This window comes from Drosophila navojoa, chromosome 2 (genome assembly GCF_054131105.1).
Source record: "Drosophila navojoa isolate 15081-1374.11 chromosome 2, UAZ_NAV_1.0, whole genome shotgun sequence".
NCBI lineage: Eukaryota > Metazoa > Arthropoda > Insecta > Diptera > Drosophilidae > Drosophila > Drosophila navojoa.
The window spans coordinates 733280-760912 of NC_142890.1; the positions used below are offsets into that span (position 1 = coordinate 733280).

At 44.8% G+C, this 27633-nt stretch overlaps 5 protein-coding genes and 1 long non-coding RNA gene across 6 annotated transcripts; 3 read left to right on the forward strand and 3 right to left on the reverse strand.

Moving 5' to 3' along the window:
• Positions 1 to 133: 133 nt before the first annotated feature.
• Cog7 (conserved oligomeric Golgi complex subunit 7) lies at positions 134 to 2650 on the forward strand. Its single transcript, XM_018112614.3, has 2 exons — positions 134 to 749; positions 805 to 2650. Exons 1-2 carry the CDS (start codon positions 294 to 296, stop codon positions 2611 to 2613), a joined length of 2265 nt encoding a protein of 754 aa, XP_017968103.1. The 5' UTR covers positions 134 to 293; the 3' UTR covers positions 2614 to 2650.
• A 25-nt stretch (positions 2651 to 2675) lies between these two features.
• Positions 2676 to 9199, reverse strand: LOC108659615 (nucleolar pre-ribosomal-associated protein 1). The gene is made up of 2 exons (XM_018112613.3): positions 8574 to 9199; positions 2676 to 8521 (listed from the first exon to the last, which is right to left on the reverse strand). The coding sequence occupies exons 1-2, from the start codon at positions 9052 to 9054 to the stop codon at positions 2682 to 2684; spliced, it is 6321 nt and encodes a 2106-aa protein (XP_017968102.1). The 5' UTR covers positions 9055 to 9199; the 3' UTR covers positions 2676 to 2681.
• Positions 9200 to 9423: 224 nt separating this feature from the next.
• On the reverse strand, positions 9424 to 10256 carry LOC149092034 (uncharacterized). The gene is made up of 2 exons (XR_016197692.1): positions 9802 to 10256; positions 9424 to 9728 (listed from the first exon to the last, which is right to left on the reverse strand). It is a non-coding gene; the product is annotated as an uncharacterized LOC149092034 (long non-coding RNA).
• Positions 10257 to 10494: 238 nt separating this feature from the next.
• Positions 10495 to 22514, forward strand: LOC108659421 (uncharacterized). The gene is made up of 3 exons (XM_018112322.3): positions 10495 to 11299; positions 19478 to 20419; positions 21246 to 22514. Exons 1-3 carry the CDS (start codon positions 11095 to 11097, stop codon positions 22340 to 22342), a joined length of 2244 nt encoding a protein of 747 aa, XP_017967811.1. The 5' UTR covers positions 10495 to 11094; the 3' UTR covers positions 22343 to 22514.
• Positions 22515 to 23902: 1388 nt separating this feature from the next.
• On the reverse strand, positions 23903 to 25273 carry Rpn7 (regulatory particle non-ATPase 7). Its single transcript, XM_018112326.3, has one exon. It carries the CDS (start codon positions 25262 to 25264, stop codon positions 24095 to 24097), a length of 1170 nt encoding a protein of 389 aa, XP_017967815.1. The 5' UTR covers positions 25265 to 25273; the 3' UTR covers positions 23903 to 24094.
• Positions 25274 to 25494: 221 nt separating this feature from the next.
• AP-2mu (adaptor protein complex 2, mu subunit) lies at positions 25495 to 27565 on the forward strand. The gene is made up of 3 exons (XM_018112325.3): positions 25495 to 25778; positions 25847 to 26285; positions 26344 to 27565. The coding sequence occupies exons 1-3, from the start codon at positions 25602 to 25604 to the stop codon at positions 27039 to 27041; spliced, it is 1314 nt and encodes a 437-aa protein (XP_017967814.1). The 5' UTR covers positions 25495 to 25601; the 3' UTR covers positions 27042 to 27565.
• The last annotated feature ends 68 nt before the right edge of the window (positions 27566 to 27633 follow it).

The window sequence follows — 27633 nt, forward strand, 5'->3', positions numbered from 1 at the left end:
ACACTGTGCAAAAAAACAGCTGTGCCGATCCGAAGCCGAGAAGCACTGACCAGACAACAGTGCAAGAAGTCTAGTGGTTTATCAGAAATCTCGATTTATTCTAACCACGAAATCGATGTGCGTGTCACGAGTACAAGCCCAGCTTTGGAACTCATTTTACTAACTGACGAAAGCTCATTGCTATGTTAATAAAATGCTAGAAGCATTTATCAGCACTGAAAATTAAACAGCTGTGTTATCAAGAATCATTAAAATAAAAACATTTCCTAATTTGTCTTACAAATATTTGTATAATGGATATATCAGCGCTGTCAGAGCCAGTGGAATTTTCACCCACCGATTGGATTAATGCAAATTATAAGAAGTACATCGAGGAGAATAGCAAAAAAGAGGGCGCTTCTGCAACATCGTTCATACAAAGCTACGTGGCTAAGCTGCAGCTGTATGTGCAGCAGGTCAACTATGCTGTGGAGGAATCCAGCCAGCAGGTGGTTGCCAGCATGCCACGCATTGCCAAGGAAGCGGCGACACTCCAGTGCGATGTGGCACTGTTGCAGCAGAAGATGAGTGCGATGCGTCAGGAGATGGCGGCTGTTCAAGAAGAAACCGGCGATTGCATGGCCACCCTGGAGCGTTTGAATAATTTGCAGAGCAAGCTGCAGGCGGCCAAAGAATCGTTGCAGGAATCGGATGGTTGGGGCAATCTGCTCTCCGAACTGGAAGATTGCTTTGAACGCAATGATATGAAGGTAACTGAACTTTTCCAGATTCAATGGATCAGCTATATAAGATCCTTTTTTGCAGGGCGTTTGCGATAAACTGCGAGCACTGCAGAAGTCACTACAGGCTCAAGAGCAACTGCCTGGTCATGCCGAACGCCAAACCCAGGTGGAGGACTTCAAAAATCGCCTAGAGGCCATGGCATCGCCTAGCTTAGTTCAATGCTTTGCCGAATCAAATCTGGAACAGGCGCAACGGCATGTGCAAATCTTCAGCAGCATTCAGCGCTTGCCACAGCTACAGCAGTACTACCGAGCCGTCCAAAAGAATGTGTTGCAACTGCAATGGAAGCAGACCCTCGAGCTGCAGGCGAGTGAATCGCCGCAGCAGCATTTCCTCACGCTCTTCTACGATCAGCTCTTGGAGCATTGCCAACGCCAATTGAAATGGTGTGTGCAGCTGTTTGCAGATGAATCGATAGACGTGGCTCAGTCCCAGCCATTTCTGGTCATTGCGGAGCTATTACCAGCACTACAGCCAACACGGGATGCCCATATTCTGCAGCTGCTGAAGAGCTCTAATGAGCGGCTGGAGCTGTTGGCTCAATATGCGCAGGCCAATCAAAATTTCGTACTGCATCTGAACTCGATGATGAAGCAATCGTCGATTAGCTTGCCTGCCGAGCTGCATGGCCAACTGGCTGAGGCGATCTTTGAGTACTTTCACAAGTTTATACAGCAATATCCACGGCTCGAAGAGACGCAGCTGTCCACACAAGTGGATCGCCTGATATCGAATCAGTCGACGCCCAGTGATGCAGTGCGTCATCTAGAGGACAGCACTCGCAAGCTCTACGAGTGGCTGCACCAGGCGTGCGGGCGCTGCGAGGCTATAACCAACGACTTGGCCTTGTGCAAGCTGATTACGGTCCTCAATGGCATCTTCAAGCGGCAGCTGGAGAACTTCAGCCGCACACAGCGCCAGCTGAGCCTCAGCCTGGGTAGCAGCTCCAGCGAGAGCACAGCTCGCAGCGAAAATTGGTCGCTTCTCCAGTACACAATGTCCCAGCTGCAGTGCCTCGCTGATTTCCAGCAGCAGCTGCATCAGTTCGAGCAGCTGCTGCACTTGCGCATGAACAGCTTAGCCACCAAGCTGCAGCAACCAGCGAGTGGGCAGGAGATCAGTATCTACCAGACCTGCGAACGCGTTATGCATCAGCAGTTGCTCTCCACCATTGCCGACTACCAGCAGAAGAAGAGCGAAGCAACAGTGGCCACGAGCTCCGATAGCTTGGGCATCTTCCCACAGATCTATGCCACATTGAAGACTTATCTGGCGGAGACGCATGACATCACCTTAAACATACTGCTGCAGCCCATCGAGGCGCACCTGGCGCATATACGCCCGCCCGTCGAGGCGTACTCAAGTTCATCGGGCATCAACATGCCGGCGTTCAGCTACGCTCCACAAGAGAGCATCACGCAGATTGGCCAATATCTGCTCACGCTGCCACAGCATCTAGAACCGCTGCTGCTGTCGCCGTCAGCACTCCTGAAGCAAGCTCTCGAGCTCTGCAACATCAAGTACACCCAGGCGATACCCTGCGCTGATGTCCTGCTCTCCCTGGTCGTGGAGCAATGCTGTGTGATGTACCAGGCGCAGATATTGCAAATCAAATCCTTGCCCGCCTCATCGGCCACGCAGCTCAGCGTGGACATTGAGTACTTGTCCAACGTGCTCGAGGAACTAGGCTTGACCATCAATCTGCAGCTGTCCCAGATCCTGACTTTGCTGAAGGCTGCACCCGATCAGTACCTCAACTTGAGCTCTGGCTGCGAGCCGCGCCTGGTGACTGCCATACGACAAATGCGAAATATTATCTCCACGCAATAATTCAAATATATATAGTAGTAATTATATCATGTACAAATTATTTATATATATTCGTTGCTTGGACTTAACTAAGAGGTTGGGGGGTTCACTTCATCGGGCTGAGCTTCCGATTGCTTGTGAGACTGCCACCAGTCGCTGACGTATTGCCGCAGACTGGATAAAGCCAGCACCGAGTGGGTGTCCAGCTTTTCATCCTTGGCCAACTGATCGCAGTACTCGGAGCGGGAACAGGCGAAGGAGCCGCCGAAGGTGCGTAGATAACGGATGCTTGCTATGTGCTCTGGCCAGTGGCGAGATACGCAGTCGAGCAACATGTCCAGCTGCTGGCCAGGCAGCGCTCGATACTGGCCACTGGAGGCGGCGGCAGTGGTCTTCTGCAGCACATTGAGCAGACGGGCCAGACTGGGTATGGAGACTCGAGGCGAGAGCAGCGGCAACAGGTGCAACACCAGACGCTGTAAACGCAGCTGAACATGGGCATAATCCGGCAGCTCGGACTGACTGGCGGCCATGGCATACCATAGATTGTTGACAATGCTAATGATGCCCTCAATGATGTCGAACTGGTGGAACTGAGCGTCGCGTATGGCGCCCATTAGCCAGGATAGGATGCCAACGTGGTCCAGCATGATCTTCACAGCGCCAGGTATCTTCACGCACGTGGACAGCACGGAGAGGAGCAGCAGATTGGTGTCCAGAGTGGCCAGATTGGAGCCATAGAAGCTGAGCAGCACCTTAAACGTGTTCGTGGACACCAGCAGGAAGAGATCAGCGCTGCATTTGATGCCATGGCTCAGCAGCTGCACAATGAACTCTCTGAACTGCTGATGCTCCGGCTCCTGTGAGTAGAAGAAGATGTTGAACTCGGGTATGGTCTGGAAATTGAAGCTCTGCTTCAGCTGCAAGTACATCATGAGTCGCTTGTATAGCAAGTGCGTTGGATCCGTGCTTATGTTGAAGCTGTGCGCGATGAAGAGCACGGGAATCAGCGGCACACGAGGAGTTCCACCGTGAACGCGACGCTGTGCCAGCCAGTGGTTGCGCAGCTCAGCCAAGCCGGATTGTATATTGTCGTAGGCCTGCGTCCACAGGGGCTTTTCATAGAACTTGGATAGCTCGAAGTGGGCTCGATATCTCTGCTGGCAGCAGGCGGCCGCCAGGCGCATGTCCTTGTCCAAGGACGACAAGGCACAAAAGCTGACGGCGAGCAATCCATTCTGGACGGGCCACTGGGCCCGCACCGCTGACTCCGGCGCAAAGCAGTGAATCATCAGGGGCAGTATAAAGGCCGGATCATAGCACTGCTCGTAGATCTCGTCGCGCTTGGGACACAATCGACGCACATGCTGCTCGAATTGCGTGCAACCCTGCTCGATGCGCTGCTCGAGTATGTTGTCCCCAAACCTCTGGGATTTGGTTGCAGGATTCACAAACTCCAGCTCAGGCAACTGCTTGCTGGCGTGCAGCACGCGCCAGATGGGAAAGTTCTCAATGGTGTATTGGCAGGAGGCGCGCACAATCAGGGACAGCACCTGCGACACGTTCGTCTCCTGCTGCTGCAGCTTGGCACGCTCGTCCTCGTCAGCAGCCCGCAACGCGTAGTGAGCCACGGCACTCTCGCCCCAGATAAACGGACGATACTGCGACAAGTCCACATCGAAGCGTTCATAGTGCTCCAGCAGAGCCAAGGCGTAGCGGTCGGCGGGAGTCAAGCGAGCATGATAGGCGCCCAGGATGACGGGTATGTGGGCGCTGTGTAGGGCCGAAGGTGCCTTCCTCGCCAACGTCTCCAGCAGCTGCAGCAAGTGCGTCTTCACCTCGCTTAGCTCACCCAGCAAATGGTCATAGCAGCAGGAATGGGTGCAGGCCATCTCATACAGCAGGCCAGCATCTGCACTCTCTCCCGCCTCTTCTTCGTAGTCCGGGTAGAGCTGGTCGCACAGGTAGGCCAGCAGCTTGAGCAGCAGTCCATTGGTGTGGTCCTGCTCGGGTGTGCGATGTTGCTCCTCTGGCATGTGCATGGCCTGCTTCAGACAGCTGCGACAGAAGTTCAGCCAATGCGAAGCTGTCAACAGGCGGCTCCAGTCCAGCTGCGGCTCCTCCAGTTGGGACAATCGCTGCCACCAGTCGTAGCAATTGAAAGCCAGCTGCTCCAGCCTGTCGAGCTGCACGCTCTGCTTCTTCAGATCGAGCGCCAGCATTTGCACATTCAAGTTGACATAGCTCACAAAGACATTGGACTGCTGCACTGCATCCTTGCCACTGGCGAATGCCTGATTGTAAATCTCGTTGAGGACTCGCATTTGGAAGAGCTCCACAGCATCGAATTTCAGCTGCTTCTGACTGTAATCCAGGCACTCGGACTTGGGCATGCAGTTCGCAATGAGCGCAGCACTCGCCGCTGCATGCTCCCGGTAGATCAGGGCCGCCTTTTGCGGCTTCTCGATGCTCTTGAGTATGCCATTCTTGTAGCTCTGATAGCAGCGCTGCAGCAGCGACTGCTCCAGCGGATAGCCACGCTCAAATGCAACCTCCAGCAGTGGGTAAATCAATTCCTTTTGCTCCACATGCTCCGGCAGCAGCTGGGCAAACGTCGTAGCCAGCTGCGCGTTGCGATCCAAGAGCAGGCAGGCCAGTCGAATGGCTGACTTGCTTAGCTTGCGATTCGTGGTGGAGAAGAAGCTGTTGAAGAACTGTCCATTGCAGCCAGCCAGGTGATGATGCTGACTGCTCAGGAACTCCAGCAGCGCTGACTCCAGCTGCTCCAGCTGTTCGGCGAGCTGAACTCGCTCACAGAATTCGCCGTAATAGCTCTGCAGCTGCATTATGGACTGGCTGCAGTCGATGGGCTGTTCCAACTGAGCCAGCCGTCGCAGCAGGCGCACCATGAGCTCGTAGTAGTGATTCGTCTTGCCAGTTGGCAACAGGTAGTCCTCCGCCTGCAGCTTGCTGGTGAGCAGCTGCAACATTTCGGCACATTCTTTGGCATTCAGCTCAAAGGCATCCACAAGGGCAACGCACTCAAGGAGCTGAGCAGGCTGCGCAGCGGACTTTACGGCTTTCGGATCATTCAGCGCTATTTCCAGGGCAACCACCAGCTGCTGCCTGTAGTAGCCCGTGTAGCTGACAAACCTGTCCAGGCTGCGGCAGTGCTCGGTCAGCCGACGCAGGCAGCTCACATAATTCAGTTGCGTCTCGCTCGTCTCGCTGAGCAAGTGCGTTGCCCGGAGTTGACTCAGGCGAATGCTGTAGATGTAGTGGAGCAAGCGATGTGTGTGCGACTCCTCCTGCTGCTCATTCTCCAGCTCATCGGGCACCTTCACTTGCTGTCCACCATCCAGCTGCTGTGCTATTTGTAGCAGGCGAATCAAGCATTCAGATATCAGTTGCGCTTGTCGCGCCTCCAGCTGCTTGCTCTCGACCAGCTGGCAGAGCAAGTAGAGCAAGTCATGGGCGTAGATCATGTTGCGATGTGGATTACGCAGACTTATCTGCAGTTGCAGTTTGTTGCCGTCCTCTAGCTGCAGCTCGAAGTGTTCGCTGTCCGCAGGGTCAGACTTAAATATCTGGTCAAACGATTCACTCGAGGATTTCAGCACCGCCCTCTGCAATTGGGCCAATTGGGGCCAATGCTTAGCAATGCCAGCGGGCAGCTTGGACAGCTGTCCGACCTGCATGTATGACTCATGCTCCGACAGCTGTGTGCTGTACAGTTGCTTCACCTGCTCCGGCTTAGTGTGGTAGTGATAGAGCAACACAGAGACCAACTCCACATAGGCATCGTACGGCGGCTCTATGTCGACGCCCTGCAACAGCAGCGGCATCATTTTGCTCAATGTCAATGTCTCCACGTAAGCCTGGACTGTTTGGCCCTGTTCGATTTGCCTGAACAGCTTGCGCAGATTCTCCACATTGCTGGCCACCTCGGCTGCGTTCTGCGTGGGCAGCTGCTCCACCTTTGTTAGATCCAGTGAGAGTATGGTCAGCAAAATGCTGGTCACATTGTCCACAGTTTGGCCGTCGAAGCCAATTAATGCCTCCAGCCAGATGTCAATTTCGTAGCTCGACGAGTCGAACATGCCCGTGTTCTGGAGAAGACTGTGCAACAGCTCACCAGCCTCTGTTTTAACAGACAAATCGGATTCCAGCATATAGGCCTTGATAAACGACCGGAACACCTTTTCGAACAGCGGCTCCTGCGGATGCAGCGAGCGTGGGAAGAGCAACAAAATCGTTTTGATCGACTTCAGTTCCAGCTTAATCTTTTCCACCTTGCTCAAGAGTTCAGTTTGATCCGCGCTCTGCTCGACCGCCTCGTCGAAGTTCGTCTCGTACAACGGACGCAAGACATCCAAATAATCAAGAATTTGACTCGTTTTGTTAACGAATGCTCGATTCTCTTTGCACATGATCAGGATCAGCTCTAGAGTGATCGACAGATGATCCAGCACATTTACATCAGCTGACGATCGATCCTGAATACTTAGGTACAGCGAGTACAGTATGCCCTCGATAGGTGGGAAGTTGATCAGCAAATGATTGAGCAGCTCGAACTTAAATTTACGCAACGAATTGCCCGCTCGCTTCGATTGCTCCCTCAGGGTAACGGCCCTCACGTAGTTGCTATACTGCGTCATCATGGCCAGCAGTAAGCGATTGACAGCCAATCTCACAGGGAAATCCTTGCTGTTCAGCATATTCTTGCTCACGATGTGCAGCAAAGCCTCGGTGGGCAAGCACACCTCCTTGATCCAATAGGTAAAGTCAGTTAGGGTCATCTTATCGAGGGCAACAGATAGAGAGCTCGGAGGCAAGACTTCAATGATCTGGGCCAGCATACCGATTGCTTTTGGTAATTCAGTCGCTGGCATATATATAGGATTTACAATCGAGGAGAAATTCCGTACCGTATGCCTGCCTAGATCCGGACAGGCCTGCAGCGTCTTGAGTATCAGCTCCTTCTTGAGCGGATCATTATACGGGCGAAAAAGAGAGCCCAACACTTTTCCTTGCAGCTTGTTGTGTTTCTGGCGATAGTTGGACATCGCATCGAAGCAGATACCATGCTTGCGCGAGGTGAAGAGCAACAGGAGCAGCTTATGTGCAGCAGCAGCTACAGCCTCGCGTCCCTCCGGCACACATATCTCCACCTCCTCTGTTTTGCCCTTCTTGTGTCCACCACTGTACCAGCTAACTAGGCCTTGGGGGCCTTGCCAGTCGTAGAGGCGTCGCAGATATTTGCAGCACTCCAAATCGAAGACATGCACCTTCTTTGTCTTCAATATGCTGGGATTCTCGAGAACGTATTGCCGCAGAGCGTTGAGCACGACGCAAACGGTCACCTGATCGTCGTAGAAGAGACCCTTGCAAAGCACTCGAATCAGATGAGCTCGATCAAGAATATTGCGAATGAGCAGCACATTGCCGTCCACCAGAAACGAGAGCACGAAGTGTATATATGCTTTGCGCACAGTGTCCTCGTTTTTGTAGTCATACTTTGAGTGAGACAGCATCTCGCCCATTGTCCTCACATTGGAGAGTATGTCGTAGGAGTTGAGCACCTGCCTACCCAGCTGTGCGTCCACGCAAACAATTGCAGTCAGCAGTTTGAGTGCATTACGTCGATGACTCATCTGAGCTGATTGCAGCAGCTGCTCCAGCAGCGGGCCATGGGCTTTCAGAAAATATCTGCCGGCGTGTGCAGCCGATTCCATGTGCTCTTTTTGGTTCGTGAGTATTTCCATGATGACACGCTGCAGCGCCTCGCAGAGGTAGCCCAAATGAAGCACGTTGCTCTTGTCGATGCGATTGAAGGCTTCGGCTAGTTCCAGAGGTTTACCACGCTTTTCAATATACTTGGCCACGATCTTTGGACGGACTTGGCACATGTACAGAAAATGCCGCAGCTCTATAAAAATGTTTAGTCGATTAAAAATCCTATAGTCTTAATCACAACTTACCTGTTATAAAATTATTTCCAAGCAATTTGCTCCGAAAATTCAGCATTTTGAAGTCATTAGGAAATCGTATAGTTTTCTCTTCGGGCTCAATCCCCGAATCAGGACTGATCTCATCTTCATCTACTCTTTCATACTCTTCTTCTACGTTTTGACCTCCTTCGAGTTCAGCCTGCTCTTCCCTGCTGTCATTTCTCAGATTTGTTGTTGTCTCCGGTTCCTCACCCTGTTGATTTACCTGTTGAGCCTCTTTACTCTTCTTCTTCTTCTTCTTATTTGTAGTTTCAATTTCTTCACCCTGTTCTTCATTCTGCGGTGACTGTGTCTGCTCATCGCGTTCCTTGTCTTTTGCCTTTTTCGATTTTCGTTTTGGCGTGTCGGATGCCTTCTGCACCTTTTTGGGTACCGCTATTTCAGCATCGTCGGCTTGGTCAGCGGATGCAGCTTCATGTTTTCTTTTCCGTTTATTCGCTTGTACAGCCATCTTTATACGACTTTCGTGTCAATTCTCATAAATAATCTATGAAAATTGACAATAAACTCTCTATGAAAATCAAACACACGAGCGGCATGCACGTGTGGTGCCAGATGAATGCGCTCAGTTTATTCGTTACTCTGTATAAGTATTTTAAAGTATTTGAGCAACAGTTGGGGTGGCAGTGCTGTACAATGTTTGCTGGTTTGTTTGCCAATAATTACATTTTGAATTTATTTATGTTTATTGCTTACCAGTTACTTTCCATAAGTACTTAATGTTATTGTTGTTGTTGATTTTTCGTCATATGTACTTGAAAGCAACAGGTGCGCCCAATGTGTGCTGTTGGCGCTCATACTCAAAATATTTTCCTTGAGCTCAATTTATAATTATTATTTATTGCAGCATATCTCACATAGATATTAATTACTATAATTTGTAATGTGAAATTTAATATAAACATAAATTAAGTACACATTAAACACATATTTCTGAATTCACATGTTTCATGTGCTTCTTGTAGGACTAATCCTCTTCAAGTGCTCTATTTGTAACTCCTCCTGCACCCAATGAAGAAATGCCGGAATTATTGTTTGCAACTGTCGGAAATTCCGGTAATGTCGTGGTTCGCTGTTTTGCAGGCGCTGGGGGCACCGTTGGCAAATCAACCGATTTACGATTACCTACAAAAAATGAGGATAAATAAAGAAATCGAATTCAATCCTTAGAAATATGAAAACTTATAGGTAAACTCACTACAACAACCACCCATTTTGCTGGAGAGATTATCAAAGATCGCCTGTACCCGCTGTGGTTGAACGTTTTTAAAGCACTAAATTAGAGAAATCAACCGGTGACCAATTGGCATTGGTATCTATGAACGTATGAATGTATATACATATATAATTAACGTGCAAGCCATCCACGGTTTTCTGATATGAAGCTCTTTGTTTTTGTTAAAAACACTAAGTGGGTTATACACGGCCACGTTATCTGCTGAGTCGTTCGCATTTGCCACCTAGAAACATATTTTGGCTCTACGATTTCAGGGTACTACCCAAGTCGACCTCAACCAACAATACATATGTCGCTGAATTTACAAATTTTAGATAAGCTCTTATCAATCAGCATTGTTGGCGGTTTATAATTTTATAGTCCTCGTCCGCAAATGTATCGAAAATCGATCAAATAAATCGAGTAATTCGCAAATATATTTGCCAAACGAGGGTAAGATAATTAAGAGACGATATTCAATGAATAATATCAAAAACTAGATTATTTTTACAATTAATTATGATATATATTAATCAATGCAAACATAGTTGCGTATATGAAAACTATATTTGTTTATTTATTTACAATTTGAAAAGGAACAAATCCGCCAGTTTTTTCTTCAATTTTACAACACTGCCATTGCAACAGCTGATTTGCTTGTGCGCATGTTCTTTGGTTTCGCTCTCGCTCACGCGTCTCTCTATCGCATCGAAACGTAAACAGCGTCCGCTGCCATTTCACGCTTTTCTGATAAAAATGTTTTAAATCAAAAAGTGTTAATTAAAACCGAAATCAAAGTCAATGTGGCTGTTGTCGCAGACGGTTCGTGTTCGTGCGCGTGAACCTCAATAATAAACAAATCGCTTGCAGCATCTGTTCAAAAATAAAATAGCACTCGCATCTTCTGAGTTTCGCTTGCGACGGCAGTTGGCGCTCGTGAGCGTGCTTTTGCACTCATACATACGTGCAAATATAGATATATTTTTGTGTTTATGTTCTATCTGACATTCTGTGGCATCTCAGTTGTGAATGTCAGCCACAAAGTGAACGAGCCAACAAATCACGGCCCAAAGCAAATAAACAAGAATCATTAAAAAAAAAAAGAAAAGAAAAACAGACTCTTGCTCTCGCACGCGATTTCTCTACATTTCAACAAAATAATTGCAGAAAATAATACATTTAACATATTTATAATTATATTTATATATATACATCAGTATACACATATAAATATATAATTACACTTGCTAGCTGGCTGGCTGGCGGGCGAGCGCCATGGATGATGAGTTTAAGCTTTGCTGGAAGAACTTCCAGGACAATATTGCCAGCGGCTTCCAGAATCTATACGACCGCGGCGATCTAGTGGACGTCACGTTGGCCTGCGATGGAAAACTGCTGCAGGCGCACAAAATCGTCCTGGCCATATGTAGTCCATACTTTCAAGAGATATTCACGACCAATCCCTGCCAACATCCAATCAGTAAGTAAACTAAGCCAATCCTCTCTCTCAGACTCTTCCGCTCCGTTTCTCACATTCTCATGCATTGCTCACGTTCTATTCGCAAGTTAATGATGATTCTTTTTTTGCGAAGCTCAGCTCCAATTTGTCTAGCTGTTGTTTGCCGAAAATGTTCACGCGGCGGCTTCCAAGCTGTGGAATGTACAGTAGATGCTCCGTTAAACTGGAATCCGACTCAATGACTCGCGTGACTCCAATCAGATATGTTTCGTTAAAAGATGCGTTATCTTTTTGGACCAACATTTTGGGCATCTAAATAAGGATTTGCTCTAGAATTGTAGGCTCTAAAGATTTTCTGTGGTATTATCTCATAGCCAAAAGGCCTTTAATGCTGTTTAGCAAGTATATCCTATTTCCACAACAATAATTTATAGCAACAATTCCAATTAACATACTTCTAACAAAATCCTATTAGCATCTTATATGTAATTCATCCACAGAATCATTCAATAGCTCAAGACTATAAGAAGCGTGCTTTCATTACCACGACTAGGATTGGTTTAAGTCTGGACATTGTTCGCTCTAACTTGCATTTACTGTACTTGTATTACGTGTTATCGACAAGGTGGAAATTTTATCGCCGTCCACCTGTCAGTTTATCTAAGCGCGCCCGTCAATTGTCAAATGCCAGCCTAAGCAGTGCTCGTCGATATAAATCAACTTTATAATAAATTCGATGTCACATTTGGGAGTTAACAACGAACCAAACTGTGCTCTATATATACATATATATAACAGATATATGTACGTGTATATGTTACTATGCTTGCTTCACTATTTAGCCTGAGTGATAAATCAAAAATCAAATAGCCACTGATGATAATCGTTCATGGTTAGCTGTCGCCACGTTGTCTCTCTCTGCAGCTAGTTCATAGCTTCTACTTCTCCACATCTAAATCCATATTCCTACAGATAGATAGACAGTATCCACATTCAATATCAGAATCTTCCCTTTTCCCCATTTCATTTGACAGCAGCTCAGATCCTAGATCTCCAACATCCATATTCCTTGCCCTCCTTATTCTCATTCCACATCGCATATTTCACATTCACTCACCGCCCTACACGCAAGCCGCATTCACGTTCCACATCCACATTGGCAGCTGTCGCCATATTGTCTCTAGATTCTCGTTGTCTCTTCGTGATACCCACTCCTTCACATCCACACTGATATCCACCTCCACCCGCTTGTCATGCATATGCACATGCAGCACACGCTGCTCGTGCTCCGCTTGTGATAAGGCAGCCCGTTCGTCCACTTGAAGTTGGGTACGTTGCTGACCTCATCAAATGTAGATCCAATGCTTAGCTCACTTCAACCTAGATATTGGTGCATGGACTCTGGAATTGTTCATATGGATATCATATCGCCAGCCCGTCCAACTACCAATGGCTGGGTTTGTGCTTTGGAGGTCCGGGGTTGGGCTTGGGGTGTGCCTGACTCGCTCGCTTGTTCTACACGCCTGCTGCACGGTGGCTTTATCAGATCAAGCGGCAATAAACAACAATATTTTATCTTTCAAGTAGCTGTAGAAATATGCTACCTAACTATAATAATAACAACAACAGCACACCTACAACAGCTAGTTGAAAATTACCCACTCTGAGATACCCTAGAATTTGTATTTTGTATAAAATGAATAGCAAGTATTCAAAATATTAATTGTTTAGTTTGAATAAATTTGTATAGCTATGAAATGAAGTACTCAACTCTTGCAAACACTTTCCTTTTATATAATTCCTATGTTTAATATAATATTCAGTATCGATTATTATTTGGTAAATTTTTGTTGAATAGTGTACTAAAGCTAACTTATAGAAGCTCAAATTTGGTAAATTAATAAACTACAATCGATATTTATCGATAGATTTCGAAATGAATAGGGAGTAGATGTCCCTCTTAGCCTACCCAATGGTATGGGAAACTAGAGAATGGAACACTACCAGAAGTATTATTATTATTTTCAAAGATAAAGAATATTAATATAGGCTATAAATAATGCTATGGGCTACAAATTATTATAAATAAACCAAGTCATAATACAACAACAACAACAACAACAACAATGGACAAAAGGTGCTAACAAGCCAAATGATTTGCTTGCTGTGGCTGTTGTCGATTGTTGGTTGTTGTTTTTGGTTGTTGTTGGCTGTTGCTCCTGTGTGTTACACTTAAATAACAACAACAACAACTTGTACAACAACAACAAGTCAAACATTTTATCTTTTTATCGCGCCCAACAATCATTTATTGCCCAACGAGCAACTGGTTGCCCGCTCCCTGGCTGCCCCCATCCGCCTCCCTCCCTCCCTTTGCTCGACTGCCACTTCTAACGGCACTTCTGTCCGTCTATGCTAGAGATGCACGCGTGTCACATGGCCCAGCGTGACACGAGAGTGCTTGCATTACATTTGTGGAGCAACTAACTAGTTTTGCATCTGTTTAGATTGGATAATAGACGAGTAGAGGAGAGTTAATATGGTATCTAGAAAATAGGCCTAGTAAATTAGATATGCTGGCAATATCCTCTAAACAAGTGAGAAGATGTTGGACCATATAGTTTGCCAAAGGATAAAGCACTATAGCTTCCAATGCACCAAACCAATATACTCTCGTTGCATTTCGACTGAACGAGCATTAGAATTATATAGAGAAGTAGTTCGACACGTTTCCGTCTCTAGTTGGGGCACTTGAAGACTTTTTCGAGATATTGATTAGGGTTGCTCTGACGCTCGAGTTGGTAACCAAAGCGATATGAATTGCTATATTGATATAACCATGGTTGTTGTTGCAGTTCGAGTTGTTGTAGCAGTCTTGTTGCCGATCGATATATACAAAATACTTAAGAAGTAGACATAGGTATATATGGACATCTGTATACACTCGTACATATGTCCATTCATGCAACTAGGCACTTCTAACATGATATCTACGCCATTTTGTTGGCCTCGCACACAACGTTAATCCTCGTATATTATCTCCTTCTTTCTCTTCCTCTCCTGTATGTTTTGTTTCGATTTCGTTAAAGTTTTATTATTGGCATAAACGGCATTAAGTACCAGCTTGAGTGTTTATCAGCCATGGGCTGCCCGGTATATACGCCTAGTACTCTGCTTTTGGTATCATTGGAAATCGTAAAATAAGATTTTTGACTTATGGCTAGTTAGTCAGATAAGAGAGACGCAGAGACGCCTACTGTGAGCTATGCGTGCTCTATGGCCATTTAATAGGCACAAAACAAGTCTCTCTATGTCGGTCTGTCGACTAGTAAATACCCTCAGAAATATGCCCAAGATGAGAAAATTTCATATCGAATGGTATAAAGGATGATGAAATGGGAGTTTCAATTTAATCGAGTTCGGTTTCAAATCAAGGAGTTTTCATCGATTTCGGTTGAAGCCTCTAGTTTCTTTATCAAACTATATAAACATATACATTATTGCGATTATGATAAACGGGTTTTATCAAACTCGGTCCACACTAGCTAAAAACAGTTAATCAATTTAAGTTCAACCTATTTTTAACACACTATTTTATACTCTCTTACAAATACCGACTCTACCCACACAGCCAAACCCATATGCCCAGTTTGAGAAAATTTCGATAGGCTTAGGGTATAGGAGTAAGTAAAGCTAAACCAATTATAGACGCTAGTCGATAGCTATAGTGTTTCCTCTTCAAGTGCTCCAGCGATCGGAGCTGCGGCTGTTGCTGATATTAGCTGCAATAAATGTAGATAATATAATATCGACCGAATGAACTTGTCGTAAATATCAAACTCAAATTTTTATTTTTATTGCCATCAATACTAGCCCAGTAACCAGTGAGCAGAAAGCAGTAACCAGTAGCAGGGGCGGCGTATGCAGGAAGCCGTTTATTCCTAATGGGGGTAGTAAAAAATAACTTTATTTATAGTAAGCTAAAGACAGTTAAACAATAAACAAAAAATAGATAACAAAAAAAAAACACTTACTTATATTTAACTTTTCATCATTTCTTTTTTTCCAAACTCAATTTTTAATTTCATCCTTTTTTGGGAAACTCTATCCAACTCTTACTATTCCATGGTAAAATGTTTCTTTCTCTATAACTTCAATATCAATACCATATCAAATTCAATATTTACGATATAAAAAAGTATTTAATCTCCATTTATGATAATATATATTACATATATTATTCTATACCTAAATTTCTTATCTTAGCTTCAGTATATGATGGCCCAAAAGTAATTCCCCAACTATGTGGTACACTTCCCATGGCACGCCTCTGCGTCCGGCTTGTGTCAGTCCCGGCGCATTGCTGACGTATGCGAACCAGGAGCACATTTTATAGGTGTATCATATAACTAATATCAGACTTTGACTTTAAGGCATTTGAAAAAGTTGTATGACATTTTTATGGACCTCTTCTGTTGGCCAAACAATATTTTTAATTTATGAGTCAAAAGTCGGTAGCAGAAATAAATAGATTTAGATTTAGATTTACTTATCGATAGGTTAGTTCCTTGGGCTAATTCCCAAATGCTTTGATAATGCTTATCCAAAATATGGCAAGGCAACAGCTAAATAATAAAGATGTCCATGGTGAAGAAGTTAACTTAAGCCTTAAGCTTTATAAGCGACATAATTTCAGGAATTTTTGTTATTCTCTGCTCTAAATGTAGCAGAGATTACCCCTCAAATCGATCACCACCACACATTGTGGCAATATGGATATCTGACATATATATATATAGTTTTTCAAGAAGTCCTTATCGGACTAGGGTTAACCCTGGCTTATATAAAAATACGAGAGGTTTGGTAGTGAGAAAATGAAATGACCGGAAATGAATATTAAATAATAATTATAAATCGTACATATCTCTAGAGATTACGAAGCAAAAATGATTTATTCATCAAAAGAGACGAATATAATATATTGAATATATTATGCTATATATATGTTATAGTATAATTATGTGCATTTATGATCTAATCAAATTAGATCATTCTCTTAAATCAGGTCTTTCACATAATTTTAGACTTATTTATATACAGTACAGTATATACAGTAATCTGCAAGATTGGTTCTGATTTGGTCGTAGTACATACAATACAAACAATGATAGGCAAATAAACTGCATTGAAATTTATTTGGATTTTCAATGAAAGATATTGCTATTGGATAAAAACACCCAAGCACAGTCAAACACATTTCCAGTTAAAATATCCTAGTTGGGATACGTGTTATATGGAGATCGTGATCAGGTGCTCGTCGCATTCCCTAATCAGATTGTACTATTTATATGGCTAGCAGCACCACTATGAATGTCCGACTAATATGGCGTTAACTGATAACATGTATATTATTAATGTTTGTGCGCTGACAGCCCACTCCAATACCAATTCCAATAGCAATTCCAATTCGAAATAGAGAAGGCCCATGGAAAACGAACGAAACGAAATCAATTGTCGTTCTGATTCGATAAACATTTATCATAATCATAAAATAAAAGTGCTTTTTCGTATATTGAGTCGATCGACTGCAATCTCATTGGTCGCCCGCCGAAAGTGGGCGTGTGCTCGAGACAATGGGTGGTAACAGAACTACTTCACGTAGCTATACAAATAGTATACACACAAGCATACATACTTACATATACATATATCGTACTCACAGTCCTGCGCACTCGTGTAGCTGCTGTGGCGACGGCTTCGCTTGGATGATCTGCCCTATAGCTATGCGATATCAGCAGAGATCAACTTGGGTTCAGTTTCATAAAACAGAAATGACAACGACATCTCACTCTCTCTATATATACATACACACACACAGACACAAACATATGCAGCATACACAATTGACGATCGTTGATCGTGCCCGAATTGTCACTTGGTTTTTGGGTTGCTTCGATCTCGCTGCTTATCAACAGCATACTTACTCTATGCGTATTTATCACATTTTCCGTGAACTTTAGACAAAGTTTATCTACAGATTTGTTCGCGCTATACAAATATCAATAACATATTTCAAAATGTGTGAGTGTGAGACTCGATCATGCTGACTGTGTAAAGATCGCTTTGTATGACAGTCTGTATAGTCATATAAATATAATATAAGTATATTTGTTTTGTAGCATCAGATATTGTACAGATCACTAGCAGATAGCTCGATCAGTCACAGATCAATGATCGTTCGACTGATACGATTACTTATACACTATATTGAGAGTTAGAGCACTCGCAGGTGTGCTCGACTAAAAGATATCCTCTAATATCCTTCCACTCCATAAAATTAATCTTGAATTGTGCAGACAGATCGATCGACTCTATTAGTTATCCTTGACAATATTATGCTTGATCCCAATAGCTGCTGCCACAAGCCGATACACCCCTTCAATCCATTTTAGGGCACTTGAACCTGTTGGAATCTAAGTTTATATTTGATTAGTTGCACTTTCCGAGCGTATCGAGCAAAGGATCAGCCGTCAAGCTCATGCATAACTATATATAGAATATATAGCAACTAGATCGATCGATTGAGGGTTATTATCTCCACTTATATATATAAATTGCTCGGATTTTGATCTTTGCGTTGCTTACAAACACGGACGTGGCGACGCACAGATACGAATAGCAGATAGCAATGGAATGGGATGGGATAGATGTCGGCTCGGCTTGCCATAGCCGACACGAGATTAAGCAACAGATCAACAAATGACAGACCAAGTATATACATATACATATATAGAAATTGTTATTGAGAACAAGAGATAATATTGTGTTTTACTTTTTATTTATTTAACTAGATGTTGCTAGCAGCTCAAGCAAAGTGGTTCGAATCGACTAGCTCTGTATTGGGATTGCGGTGCGAGAGATAATTAGACAATGATAATAATTAGATAATGCCAATTAGATGGCATACAAGAGTGAAAACTCTGTTGATCTAAGATTAAGTTAATGAATAGTTAGGTATGAGAATTTTAAGCATATTTTTGTATATTCCCTGACGTATTGCATATTATGGCTTGGTACGAGGGCCAAGTTTCTGTTCTCTATTGCAGCTAAAAATTTCTATAGATTAATTATAATCAGTCTTATAAATATCCTCGCCTTTTAAAAGTGTTAAGATTTTGGAGTTTTCCATCAGGATTGTGAATGATTGGGGTTATTTTTAATAACGGCTAATCAAATTTAAAAGAAACTTCAATAATTAAACTTCAATATATTTTAAATTTCATAAATGATAAAGCACCACATCTATTTCAACGTTTAAGGCCAGTAAAGTCTGTTAATCAGCATTTACTGTACTTTCCCGTACTTTGACAACACATATGATATATATGTAAATATTTTCAAATTTGATTTGGCATATTTTATGCTGAACTGCGGGTCACACATCTTATGTGGACCACTGTGCCGCCTCAGCAGAAGCAGTAACGAATCTCATAAAAATATTGAAATATTCGAACCGTTTCAGCGAACCGTTTCATCAGACAGCGGCGATAATATGAGATGCTATTTATTTACTTAGTTATTGCTGCGTTTCCTCTTCATCATGTTGTTGTTGTTGCTCGACTGTTGACGAGTTTGTGAATGTGTGTGTATTTTATTTTTTATTTTATTATATATTTTATATTTAAGTTTTTCAGTATTCTTATCGTAGCTGTTTATAGCTGTGTGTTTTTTTTTATGTATTGATTTAGTATTTGAACGCTTCGATGATAACATCTCCACTACGAATGTGACCTCCTTTCAAGCTGATCATGTTTTTTATTCCTACCCAGAGACGCACACACACACTCACTACATGCATATATGTATAGAGCGTAATATATATAATTAGAAAAAATTCCAATGCCAAAATATAAAACTCGATTTGTCGCTTCGACTCCTGTGCAATCTGGACTAGGGCTAGCTTTAATTTTAGGTTAAATTATGACAATAGATCTCAGTGAAAAAGAGGCGTGCCATACAACAAAAATCATATACTTTTGTAGCAGATCAGCAGGAAACGCGAGTGAACTCAAATGAATTGTTGTCCCATTTTATATATGTATAATTTTTACGTCTTGTGGAATATTTCCAGTACCTCACTCCCTCGACGTCTTCAATTTCTCTGTCTCACTCTTTCTCTCTCCATCTCCTTCATTGCAGTCATACTCAAAGATGTGAGCTTCAATATTATGTGCGAGCTGCTGGAGTTCATGTACCAAGGCGTTGTTAATGTCAAGCACACGGAGCTGCAATCGTTTATGAAAATTGGCCAACTGCTGCAGATCAAGGGGCTGGCGACCAACTCGAACAGTCCGCCCGGCTCAAATGTGTCCGAGAAGTCGACTGGGCAGGCGACAAATGCCGCCTCTGGAGCCGGCGACGAGCCCAGCAGCAGCCAGAGCAACAATAGCAGCAGCAACAACAACAATAACAACAATAGCAGCAGCAAGTCCGATGCAGAGCAGAATGAGCCAAAGAGCAACTCGCGCACACCCACAGCCTCGCCGAGCACCTGTCGAACGGATGGCAATCACCTGTCGTACATGCCGAACAAGAGATCAGCGGCCGCCGACTTCAGCAGCGACTCGCTGTCGATCTATTCGCGCAAGCGGCGATCTTTGGATGGCATTGACAATACGGACAGCGGGAGCATGGAGCACGCATTGAATGCGGAAGAGTTCTTTATGCCACCCATACCACACATCTCGATGGTGGAGCCGCGCTACGATCTGGGCAGCCTGAAGCGCGAGGGCGAGGGTCATCACAGCAGCGTTGGCAGCGCTGCCGGCACGAGCGGCAGCTCGGCATCCTCGTCAACGGCCATGAGCTCTCTGCGTAATCCGTTTGCGCAGGCCTTCAATCTGGATTACAATAACTTCTACAAGGCAACGGGCAACAGTGGCTCAGCTAGCAACAGTTCCAACAACTTGCCAGGCAGCAGCAGCAACAACAGCAGCAGCAACAACAACAACGGAGGCAACAACAACAATAACAGCAGCAGCAGTGGCCTGGGCACTGGACCAGCCACCGAATATCCCAATGAGCTGTATATGCCCAGCGACTACTCCAAGAACTTTGCCAATCACATGGACATACCGTCAAGTAGGTGAACCCCACTTCAATCAAAACATTCATGTTTATATAAACATCATTTCTGTTGCATGTTTACTTCACTTTGACTTTGAGTTTCCATATGCTCGGCTCATTATATCACCAAAATATTCCATGTTTTGTAATTTACTAATCCACAGGGATGGAAACCGATGGACTCGAAGTTGCGAATATCATTTATTATTTATATAGATTTTGCGAGTTGTGTTCCAAATACTTTTGTGGCTTTTCGAATTGCACTCGCAACGGAGACTTCATCTTCGATATGTTGCAGATGTCCTTTAGCGATTTTCTTCTATCGATGAATTAGGAGCACTTTTAAATTACACGCGATAATTCGATAGATTTAGAGATGGCTTTGGCCAATTTTCGCTCTGGCAACGCATATTTGATATTCGAAAGAGATAGAAATAGCGAAACATCAATTCATATACTAAAATAATTGAAAGTTAACCAAACGAGGACCTTGACATACGCATGTGGTTTCCATCTCTACCCTAACCACAGATTGCAGCCTGAATTTGATATGCTTTTGCCCATTACCTAATCTCTCATAAAAGAAAAAAAAATTGTACATAACATTTGTTTAAGCATTAAGTACCGTTTTATTTGAAATATATTTTTATACGCTTTTGCCCACTTCCCAAACCAACCGAATCCGAAACGTTAGCCCCTCTCTCTCTCTCTCTCTCGCTCCTCTTGTACATAACATTCGTAAAGCATTTGATTGTTTTTGGAAAGATTTGCCCCCCAACTAATCTCTGCCAAAATTGTACGTATACTTAATATTTATTGCGAACGCTGCACTCCGGATTAGATGGGAGCAACATGGTCATGTTGTCCACCACATCGCTGCTGCACGGCAATTGCGTTTTCAATCGCAACAACACCGTCGCCACACAGCAGGGCATGAAGACCTATTGGCTGTGCAAGTCCTATCGGATCAGCATGTGTCGAGCGCGCTGCATCACGCATCTGGGCAGGATCATATCCGCGACAGGCGTGCACAATCATATGCCGCACATGCGCGGCAGCAACGCTGCCAACAACAACAACTCCAGCAACAGCAATGCGAACAACAACAGCAGCGGCAGCGGCAGCAATTTAGTCACTGTCACGCCCAATCCTAATCCAGGCCAGGTCAGCTACGATGTCACACCCTCAACTAGTGTCTTGGAAATGAATCATCATGGCCCAGTCGGACGATTAGGCAGTAATCCGTATGGCAGTCAGAGCACTCCAGCACCAGCTGTAGCCGCCCTTCCCATTGGCCCTCATCATCATCACCACCACCATCATCCCCACCATCATCATCATCAGCAGCAGCAGCAGCAGCAACAGCAACAGCAGCAACAGCAGCAGCAGCATCATCAGCTGACGCAGGCATTGCCCAATCTCCTGGTGCAGCATCACAGCATGGATCAGCATGGCATGTCAGCAGGTCCGCCGCCTCCGCCCCCACCTCAACCGCCAGCACCGCCACCGCCAACAGCAACAGCGGCCGCAGCAGCAGCCGCTGCCGCCGCCGCCGCAGCATCACACAGCGTCATCCAGAACATGATGCACAACAATCCGAATCTGATGCACTTGCCACAGCACTCACAGCATTCGCCACACTTGGAACTGGGAGCAGCTGGCTCCACGCTGTTGCCTATGGCCGACCAGAGTCCACAGTCGAATCGGAGCAATCACTCCGCCTCCATGCATGCCAACGAATCGCCGCTGGGCATGAAGAGTCCGCCGCCCACTGCCAGCCAAATGGATGCAGCCGAGCAGCAGCAGCAACAGCAACAGCAACGGCAGCATGTGAATATCAATGCCAGTGCAGATGGATCGGCGGAGAGTGCTCAGGTCATCGACTCTATAACGATATCGCCGGGCAGTGGACACAACTTCAAGATCGAGAACATCTAAAGGAATTAGCTCATAAGTTTATGATAATTTATTGCGGCTGGAAGCCGCTTAGTTAGTCTGTCTAGATGAAATTCATTGATTTAATTATCGATTATTTGTATGTATGTATATATATACGATTTACATATGTACGTATGTATGTACCGAATGTAAAATGCAAAAATGAAACATATTATGACAATGTCGAACCCTTTTCGTCAGATTCAATGCAATTCGGATGAGATGAGTTGATAATTTGCGGACAGACGCACGTTTTCTCATTTTTAAGCTGAGAGTTTAACCTAATGTTAAATGGATTGACTGACAGTAAAATGTGGCTTAACCCTATGCCATCAAAATGTCAAAATCGGACGACGATCTATCCTAATTTCAGTTTAGCTAACTGCTTGTAAAAGTTTTCATATCAAATTTATGGTGGAACTGTTAGTTAAATTTTGAAATATATGAATTGTAGCTAATAGATCTTCTTTTAAGTCTAGATTAGACAAATGAGATAATCATGCCTAAAGATAGCTTTAAGCAATCAGGTAAGTCCTAACTCATGGTAACTGCATGAGACTTTAATAATGGGGCTCATTTGTGAATGTCCAGTCATCAATCAGTCATCCAATCACACACACTTTCAAACACACTCACACCCACACACCACACACACACACACAGACAACGCACACACACATATACTTTCAATGCTGGCTATCTTGTGTATATTGTAGTCGCACCTGGGGAGCATTGGTTCCAAGGCAAGCTCGAGTTCATGCTGAGCCAGCGTGGTAAGCCCCTGCTGGTTCACGACGGACACACATTCGGCATTCAGTACGTGCGCAAGGATAAGAAATATTGGCAGTGCAATTTGTCGCGCAAGTTCAATTGCAAGGCTCGGGTGACGACGACAGATACCGGTGAGATAATCGTGACGAACAACGAGCACTGCCACACGGAGATACGCCAGCACTTGCGTAAGGACTATCAGCGGAACAAGGTCATGATGAATGCCCTGATCAATTTGAGCACAAATCGTTTAGCCGAGATGCGGCGCCACAATTTGGCCGGATTGGGTGCGTTGCCAGCGATGGGCATGGTATCGGGTGCGCCAATCATTGATGAGGTCGTGCAGAATCTGCACGATCTGGCCAAGGCATCGGCCGAGGCGAGCCAGCAGCAGCAACAGCAACGGGCCCATGAGGCGCTTAAGTATGAGAACGATGAACCGCTAGACTGTGGCATTCGCAATGCTTCTGCCTTGGAGACTATGGCGCGTAGTTTTATGAGCAGCAACACTCAAAGCCCAAATAACGACACTGATCTAACCAAAGAGCATGATTGGCCGTGCAAGAATGAAGATGCTGATGTACACTGAGGGTGCACGTTTCAAATTGTTGGAGAGCGCGCGAACGCAACGTTGCATTTTCGATGCCGATGACAGCGGCCGAAGTTTTCGTTAGGCAAGCGCCACCTGGCGCATTTAGACGTCAATTTAAAAGAAATACAAACAAATTAAGTACAAACGGAAAGCCGCAATAATACTCAAATAAATAAAATATAAAGACGATACCAAAATGGATTCCAAAGAATTTAGTTAATAAACTACATTTGAATAGCGAATTTAAGAAAAATATACATTTCTGTTAACTGCAGCAAGACATATATGAAGTAGTATCGTTTTATGTTATTTTAGTTTTACATTGTAATAACTTGAATTTTTAATAAAATTTTATATTTTCTTGGGTGTGTATGAGTATGATTATGAACTTAAATATTAATCACACGACTCAGCTTCTGTATGCGATTCAACAGAAGATCACCCTGCTTGATGGTTGCCTGATACTGCCAATTCTTGTTATCTGGTCGATTTGTCTCCACAATGCCGCCCACGCGATCCACCTTGGCATGCAGGCGTCCAGCGGCGATGAATCGGGCCAGCTCCTGATCGATGTAGTCGACAGTGACGCCAAACGCCTCTGCCATATATTGAAGCGTTAGCGAGCGATAAGACTCCAAAAGTTGTGTGTATCCCAAGATGCGCATCTCTCGTACGTAGTAACGGTAATGGGGATGCACGAGATAATCGGCGCGCAGCTGCTTCTCCACCTGAGCAAGATTCACGTAGAACTGTTCGTACTGGCAGTTGAAGAGCGAGAACAGGAACTGCTTTACATCGGGCAGGCCGTGCAGCACCTCCTGGATTTCGGAGCCCTTCACTACCTTCTCGCGCAGCTCATTGCGGGGCAGCGCAATCATGGCCACATACACAGTGTAGCGCACGAAGGTCGGGTAGTCCATGAGCTCGTATGAGGTGAAGGTGCTGACTGTGTCCAGGAAGAAGGTGGCCGCTGCCTTGAAGTCGCGCACAGCAACCGAGTAAATTCCCTGATATACCTTCAAACGGTTACGGCGATCCCAGTCGCCGCCCTCCTCAATCAAATACTTGGCCTTGTCGATGTTGCGTGTGATTAGGTCGTGATCGAGATAGAAGAGGCCCAGGCGAATTAAATGGAAGACAATGTCCAGGCGATGGCCCAACGACACGGTCTTCTCGTACGTCTTGCGAAAGGCTGATTCGGCGGCAGCCTTGTCGCCGATACGGCACAGGTATTCCGACTTCTTCAGATTGGCTTCGCGTACCTCCATCTCGCCTAGATTCTTCTCGGCATCATCAATGGCTGCGTCCAGCTGTTCAATTGCAATGCGGTTCTGTTCGCGCATACGTGCCAGCATATCCTTGTCCACAGTCCAATTTAACTCTGTGCAGATGTGCTCATACCATGGGGCCATATTATCGGCTCGAATAGCGTCGAGCAGCTTGGTTTTAAGTGCTGCATCTTGTTTGTGTTCAGAGAGCGTGAGAAGGAACTTTGTTTGTGCCAACTCCAGGTTGGGGTTTTTCTCCAGGCCCTGTTCCTCAAGGTTTTCAGTCGGCATTTTGTTCTCTTTGAGGTCTGGATAAAATTAAACAAGGAAATAATTTCCAATTCAAGATGAACTATGTTTTTGTCAAAGCCGCAGAGTCATGTACGGACTAAAGTTGGCTGCGCTGTTTTCAACAGTGTTGCAAAATCTCGCATCTATAATCGATAAGACTGATACCAAATTATTTATCGAAAGGAAAAAAGGGGGAGTGCAAGAACAATTGATTTTTTGTGTGGAAAAGTGATAGTGGGCCCCAAATTTGTGGAAAATTTTTGATTTTCCAGCCGACTGCCTAAACTAGAGCACGAATTTTCAATAAGGTCCGTTTGCGCAGCTAGAAGACGCAACAATGATTGGTGGTTTGTTCGTTTACAACCACAAGGGCGAGGTACTCATATCCCGAGTTTATCGCGATGACATCGGTCGCAACGCCGTGGACGCTTTTCGGGTAAATGTCATCCATGCCCGGCAGCAGGTGCGCTCCCCAGTGACGAACATTGCGAGAACCAGCTTCTTTCACATAAAGGTTTGTGCCACGTCAACCGGATATGAAAGATCGTTGCCTTTAATGACTGTCCCCCTCTGTATTTATAGCGTGCCAACATTTGGCTCGCAGCTGTGACCAAGCAAAATGTGAATGCTGCCATGGTGTTCGAGTTTCTGCTAAAGATCATTGAGGTGATGCAGTCGTACTTTGGCAAGATCTCCGAGGAGAACATCAAGAACAACTTTGTGCTCATCTATGAGCTGCTCGACGAGATCTTGGACTTTGGCTACCCGCAGAACACCGACTCGGGCACTCTCAAGACATTTATCACACAGCAGGGCATCAAGTCGGCCACCAAGGAGGAGCAAATGCAAATCACCTCCCAGGTTACGGGACAAATTGGATGGCGACGCGAGGGCATTAAGTACCGACGCAACGAACTGTTCCTCGATGTGCTAGAGTATGTCAATCTGCTAATGAGCCCGCAAGGTCAAGTGCTGTCAGCTCACGTGGCTGGCAAGGTGGTCATGAAATCCTATCTGTCAGGTAGGTCATGAAATACTCTCCAGTCGCTTTATAGATAATTATCAATCCTATTTCTCAGGCATGCCCGAATGCAAGTTTGGTATCAATGACAAAATCGTTATGGAATCAAAAGGCCGAGGTCTTTCCGGTAACTCGGAGGCCGAAACGTCGCGCTCTGGCAAGCCGGTGGTTGTAATTGACGATTGCCAGTTCCATCAGTGCGTCAAGCTGAGCAAATTCGAGACGGAGCATTCGATTAGCTTCATACCGCCGGACGGTGAATTCGAGCTAATGCGATACCGCACAACAAAAGACATTTCACTGCCATTCCGAGTTATACCCTTGGTCCGAGAGGTGGGCCGCACCAAGATGGAGGTGAAAGTGGTGCTCAAATCGAATTTCAAGCCCTCGCTGCTTGGCCAGAAGATCGAGGTGAAGATACCCACTCCGCTCAACACCTCGGGCGTGCAATTGATTTGCCTCAAGGGTAAGGCCAAGTACAAGGCATCGGAGAACGCAATCGTCTGGAAAATCAAGCGAATGGCTGGCATGAAGGAGACGCAGCTCTCGGCCGAAATTGAACTACTCGAAACGGATACCAAAAAGAAATGGACTCGCCCACCCATATCCATGAACTTTGAGGTCCCATTTGCGCCATCAGGCTTCAAGGTGCGCTACCTAAAAGTCTTCGAGCCGAAGATCAACTACTCCGATCACGACGTGGTCAAATGGGTGCGCTACATTGGCCGCAGCGGCCTCTACGAGACCCGATGCTAAACGTGTCCCACGATGTTGTTTTGCATCGAAAGAGCGAAAGGAGTAAACACAAATAAGAGAATTGAACGTTAGAGCCAATATTTATTGTTATTGGAATTTAACTCAATCCAAATTGAACAAATGTCTCGTATTCCAAATTTAGTTATTCAACAATGGGCGAATAGTTAGCCCACAGCAATCCTATATATACAAATATACCAAGCATATATAGTAGCGCAACGGACACACATACATATATTATACATACCATTATATATATACAATATATATATTATATTATTATTATTTACACATTATAATTATACTCCTATCGTTTACAACACGCCTTGGCGCGCGTCTCAAATCTCACTCTCATATGTTCTTTTGCTGCTCCCAACTATGATTTGTATTATTATATTAAAAAGTTTATCCATTTTATGAACATTTAATGTAGACCAAAATCTGTCAGTCAACGCTAAATGATATTGATATTCAAAGTGTTAATACTATTCGAATTGTTTAATAAATAAATAGCATACATATACCTATAATCAGAATAATGAATAACTAGCCGCCTCTATTATGACTAATTTTAAAGATATAGCTCGCCTCT